Raw genomic sequence first — 6177 nt, 5'->3', positions numbered from 1 at the left:
CTTTTCCTGGACCGCGCTACTGCTATTTTTGACTTAACTGTGCGGTTCTTCTCCACGGCCACTTCCCCCAAATCCATCTCCTCTGCTGTCATCGCGCCGTCATCGCCCTGCATTGCCGTCGGCCACCCACTACTAGGGAAAAGGCTAGCAGCAGCGCAGGTTTTAGGTGTATCAGTAGCGCGCAGACCGGCGCTACTAATAAGGCGCTACAGCTAACACATAGCAGTAGCGCGTGCTCACCAGCGCTATTGCTACACAAGTGTAGCAGCAGCGCACTTAGTGGAAGCTCACCACTGCTAATAGCTATATCACGCTTCTTCCATGCGTGCTACTGCTACTACCGCGCAGCTGCTAACTTTTCTCCACTCGCTACTGCTAATTTTAGTAGTTTTTTGTTTTTTTTCGGCATATTTGTTTTGTATTTGAACAGGCTTTATAGAAGAATCTTTAGCACATACAAATGTCATCATGATACACATACAAATGCCTGCGATACCATAGATGTAATCATAGCATATACATACAAATAGTCTCATCATAATCATCATCCAACACAAAGTGGTCTCTCGTCATATCTCGAAAATAGTGATACAAGTCTTGATTACATGCAAATACATCGTCATCCATCTAAACAATGATATACGCGAGAAGAGCTATCACTTTGTGTACATGAGTTCGTATCCCTCTCTCGCATTAGCGTGAACCTAAACTAACTACTGTCTGTCGCTCGGAAACCGGAAACCAGTACACCTGGGCCTGACACTCCGGCCACTTGTCGTATATATACTCCTGGTGTAGCACTTCTTCGCCATCTATGATCTATGCACCTGCATCGTCACATGAGTCGATGATATGCAACATATATAGTTGAGCAACAGAAAGAGACAGACTTGACAAAAATAGAAACAACATATCATAAGCATAAATAACAAAGTTCATCGTACCCCAAAATGCCCTAACTAGAGTGATTTTCGCTAGTCGAGGAGGAGGACGGTTTAATTACATCACAAATAAAGTTTCACCATGCATAACTCAAAGTTTTTTCATACAGAATGTATGGACTAAACGGACACATTGTCATATATCGACAATCACTCCAACATGTCGTTCCATCCATCCAAGACTTCATGTCGAGACGCTGAGAGGCTATCCATGTTCGGACGTCTTCCCGCGACATTTGTCCTTCTCCGTAGAACATCCCTCTTTTTCTGATGACTTCCTTCATGATGATTTGGGCAAGTTCGCGTTGGATGTTATAGAACTCAGCTCGAAGTCGATGATCCTCAATATCTCCTATGTCCTTTGCCCATTGTAAAATATGGGCATCGCCGGATCTAGGTGACATGCGAAGGTTCTGGTGATCCCGTCAGTACTCCAGCATGTGGTGTAGGACATAGAATCCATCATTCACTATACCACAACACTTAATTAGGGGCAGTTAACTGCCGGGATAAATAGTGGGTTAAGGACAAACTATCTGCCAGGGATGTCGTTACTGCCGGTAGAAGTACTTGAGGGCAATAAACTGCCGGCAGAAGTGTAGGAACGAGGGCGCACAAACTGCCGGCAACGTTTTTGTTTGTAAGGACACAGTGTCTGCCGTCACAACTAAACTATGGCCCACTATGTGCCGGAGTGTCTGTAGGGCGCGAGACTGAAATTGGCCCAGTTGCGCGCGTACCGCGCGAGAGGCCCGCGAAAAGTTTGCACCAAATAGCCACCGCCCCAAATAGGTCTTCCCCAAATCGAACCCTCATCCACACTGTCCTCTCCCACACCAACGCCGCCGCCCCCGCCCCCGCCCCCGTCCTCGTCCGCCTTAGATCTCCACCGCCGACGACGACCCCCATCGGTGTCGATGGCGCCCGATGCGTCGAGGTCGACGTCGCCTCCTTCCATAGTCATGCGAGGTCGAATCCTCGGCTCCCTCCCTTCGACACCACCGATGGTGTGTCGAGGTGGATCCGTCGATGTCGCCCCCCTCTCCCGCACCAGACCCCGCGGAGAAGTCCGAGCCTCCTCCATTGGCCTGCGAGCGTGGCGATGACAAGCGCTAGAGGAACCGTTGCTGCTTGGCTCCTCCGCTGTCTCAGGGTCGTCGCGCCACCACCATGCTGTCGCGCTCCTATTCTCCGCGGCCCTCCACGGCTCGGCGCTGACGAGGACCGACGGGATCCCCGCCACTGCTTCCTCCACCCAGCGGCGAGAGCTGTGCCCGCTCTTCACTACGCCGGCACACCACGCTGCTCAGATCCGTCATGGTGGAAACCCGATACAGGTGGCCTTCCTTCAGATCTTTTTTGGTTTCTGTCGAATTTGTCAGCTGCTCAGAGGAGGTGAGGCTGTTATTCTTTTTTGTTTGATGGGAGTTATTCCCAACTTATTGTTTGGTCGATTTTTTTCCTGCTACCATGGACAGCCAGCCACCATGGCCTCTGAACTTTTGTCTGTTCGTGAGCTTGGAGAGCTGACACTTCGCTTTTTTGTGCCTATATTTGGCCACATTGTTTCTTAGCAAATATTCATCATCTAACATTATACATATGATTCTCTGTTTTGCCACTGCAGTGGAAGTGAGTAGAATACGTAGGGAAAAAGAAGAAGGAAACAACAGTCTTGCAAGCTAATAAAGAAACAGTAGCTTGCTCACAAAATTTCCATGAGTGGTAACGCTTCTCTTCATACATATAATCTGATTTTCGCCACTAATAATTAGAAACTACAGGATTGTAGACACACTGATTTATTTGAGAGGAACACAAGTGAATTTTACCTTAGTTATGCCAGTTCTATTTTCTTTCAGAAAATCCTTTTTATGGATTGATGGTGGGACTTGGGATTAAACATATACATGTGTGGAAGCTTCTCTTTGCATAATTTTGTTACTGATGCATCTATATTTTTCCTCTTAACTTGGGGCTCTTTTAAAAAGGAAGCACCTCATGTGTGAGAATTGGTTGTATTTACTATTTTCTATACAACCTGAATGTACTAGAAGGATCAACATTCATGAAACTATAACCAGCCATAGTAATCTTGCTATTGATATATACACACTGAAAGTCTAAAGACATGCTAGTAAAAGCTACTTTCTTTGAAAGCAGCAATACCATTTATATTCAATGGGACTGCCATTGCCGCACCTTTGATTGCTTTTTAATCTTGCTATACATATATACACACTGGAAGTCTGAAAATATGCTGGGAAAAGCTACTTGCTTTGAAAGAGGCAATAAGGTTTATATTCAGCGGGACTGCAATTGTGACACCTTATAGCTACAACTCCTCTTGAAATTGAATTGTGAAAGGATGTGTCATATTGGAAGTGAAACTGTGTGCATGTAAGCTCTAATCAAGCTCTTCTGGTGAAATTCAACTTTTTTTACGACATAGTAACACAGTTATGTTTGATGGCCATGAAGGCATCAACACAAACACGTGTTTTTAATTCACTCATTTATTGTATGGTTTTGAATCATGTTAGACACATCCTAGTTTTGGAATTGAACTGTCTAAACATACAGACACCTATTATCATGCTAGCACACAGTTTTCGCCGAACGACTCCACCGGCGACCACCATCCTCCGTGGAACGCATTCCCTCATCGCGAGCTAGCGTACTCTCCGAGCAGGCCTCCTCCCGGCAAGCTTCACCGAGCACCAACCTGCGGGTCCACATCCTCCATGTCCTCTGCAATGAAGCAACAGAGCATCTACCCTCCGCAATGTTCTTCCCCTGGATCAATAGCGCTGCCTCCTTTTCCCCTTTATTTGTCAGGTGAGATTTCATATTTTGTGCCTTTTTTCTTCCGAGCTAGTTCTACTGTCCTCACCAAAAGAGCAGGCCAGCAATTTGGAATATCTGATAAAGTTGTTAGCTTGTGCTGCTACGAAATGTGTAAAAGTGTAATAGTCTTGAAATGGTTCTAAAAATGGAACTAAAAAATAAACATAGATGAACACTAGTACTGTTAGTAGCCCTTCAGATCGAAGGACAAGGACCATTGTTGATTAATAAGTGCATAGCTTAATTAGATTCGCTGACACCTGACTAAGTTGTTGAGTTGAGCTATGGAGTTCATTTTAATTTGAGAAGAAAGCTAATCATTTTAAGTCTTCAGTCCACCTGTTTAGTCCACCTGACTAAGTTGTTTAGTTGATGCCCCAAAGTAGAACCATCTTTGTTTGTGTTGTGTGAAATACGATATGTGTACAGAACAGGTGCTGTGCTTTTATGGTATAGATGATGACATTCTTACTGCTATTTTGGTTTTTGTATTTTCTGAAATGACATGTTTCAGTTCATTATATTGTGTTGTGTGATGGCATTCCTTCTCCATATTGTATTTCTTGTTGCCTGTACTAGATACGGGTGATATGCATTTTGTTACTACATTTTTTCCTTAATAGAAGTATACTTTCTGTCGCATGTTAGGCAATTTTAGTGAAACTGGTCAAGAATTGACAAGAGTAGGATGGATAAAGCTAGAAGTACACAAGCACATATTGATGGGGTAAAGAAATTCATAAATTTGGGAAGTGACCTGACCTGATAGGCGGGGTGGCTTGGCGGCTGCCAGCGACTTCCGAGCAGGTGGGCAAGAGCAGCAATCTTGACCTGTTCCGTCGGCGCAAGTAATCGGTTCCTCGATGCTTCCTTTCACCCCACAGTATACACGTACAGTGCTGCATTACCTTGTTATTCCTGGAGACTCTGTACAAATGTTTATCTCAGTGCAAGAAAAAGAAAGATTTGAACTGAGCATGTTTTGCCTATTTGCACATGACAGATTTTTGGCTTCGAGCTAGAACTCAGTGTTAAACTCTACTATTAGTTTTGGCTTGCTACACTGTTAGAGGGTATTCTCTTCAATGAATTCTATTAAACACAAGCTAAGATGCATGAGATACAGAGAGAAATCAGTAACCAACGGTTATTTCATTAGTTTTTTCTTCTATATACATATGATATACACTATATATACGTAGTTTTTAAAATTGATGTGGGCCTGCCCCTGCCTATTTGCACAGAGTTTTGCCTATTTGTACTGTTGTACTCTGTATAGTATAGAGTTTTGCCTACTTGCGCTACCGTATTGTGTATAGTACAGAGTTTTGCCTATTTGTACACAGCTTTGACTATTTGTTCAAAATAGTACTATATAGAGTGTTGCCTATTTGTAGAGTTTAACTCGGTGCAAAAAAATGATTCGAACTCAGAGTACTAAATTAACTCTAGAGATGATGCTATACATGTTTAACTCAGTTTTAGTCATTGCTTTTGCAAGTCAATTGTACAGGTTCCTGTTTTCCTTATTTGCACATGAAGATATTGTATGTGTACTTCAAACAATTCCTGCTTGATCTAATGATGTAACATTGCTTGCAGTGATGATGAAGTGATGCACATTTAGAAGAGTTCTATTTATGCCGATGAGTTAAACTGCAGCATGTCAAAATCTTTAATGTGCTAATTTAAAATCTGAAACGAGAGCTCCATTTTGAGTTTCTTATTTGTTGCAGGTTTCCCTACAGAAGTTGATGGGGGTTTCGAAGATCTTCAAGCTGCTGAAGATTTGGGAGATTCGGAAGATCTTTAAGCTGTTGAAGATATGGTAGAGTGATTATGCTTTGTTTGTGGAACCTATACACTTGCTCTGCTCATTTTGCCGGTTGTTAGGCCACAATATGCTCATTTTGGTTGTGTGGCACCCCAGAAACATATGTTCTTTTGTGGCACACATGTAGAAACATATATGTATTGTACCTTTTGTGGCACAACCTGCTTATATATATATGGTTGTTATGTTAATTTATCGAATTGACTTTAAGGTTTTGGAGTGAAGTGTATGAATGAGACATGTTACTTTGATTGAAGTGTATGGATGAGACATGTTACTTTGATTGAAGTGTATGGATGAGACATGTTACTTTGAGTGAAGCGTATGTATAAATTGTGTAATATGTACTGATTGTTTGAACATAATGAATGAATATTACATTAGGGATGCCTATAACTATTTGGTAGTGAAATCTATGTGCCGGCATAAAAACTGCCGGGTAAACGAGCTTCTGCAGGCAGTTGGACTGCCGGTAATTGATGTCTCATGTACTTTGACCAATCTGCCGGGAGAAAACAAACTGATGGCAAATAGACGGGCAAGGGCAAAGAAACT

At 42.9% G+C, this 6177-nt stretch overlaps 1 protein-coding gene across 1 annotated transcript; it reads left to right on the top strand.

Moving 5' to 3' along the window:
• The first annotated feature begins 1714 nt into the window (after positions 1 to 1714).
• On the top strand, positions 1715 to 5878 carry LOC119329450. Its single transcript, XM_037602493.1, has 4 exons — positions 1715 to 2278; positions 3485 to 3488; positions 3667 to 3779; positions 5525 to 5878. Exons 1-4 carry the CDS (start codon positions 2044 to 2046, stop codon positions 5599 to 5601), a joined length of 429 nt encoding a protein of 142 aa, XP_037458390.1. The 5' UTR covers positions 1715 to 2043; the 3' UTR covers positions 5602 to 5878.
• The last annotated feature ends 299 nt before the right edge of the window (positions 5879 to 6177 follow it).

This window comes from Triticum dicoccoides, chromosome 7A, assembly GCF_002162155.2.
Source record: "Triticum dicoccoides isolate Atlit2015 ecotype Zavitan chromosome 7A, WEW_v2.0, whole genome shotgun sequence".
Taxonomy (NCBI): domain Eukaryota; kingdom Viridiplantae; phylum Streptophyta; class Magnoliopsida; order Poales; family Poaceae; genus Triticum; species Triticum dicoccoides.
The sequence above is the reverse complement of the archived record's forward strand: the minus strand, read 5'-3'. Positions and strand labels throughout refer to the sequence as shown.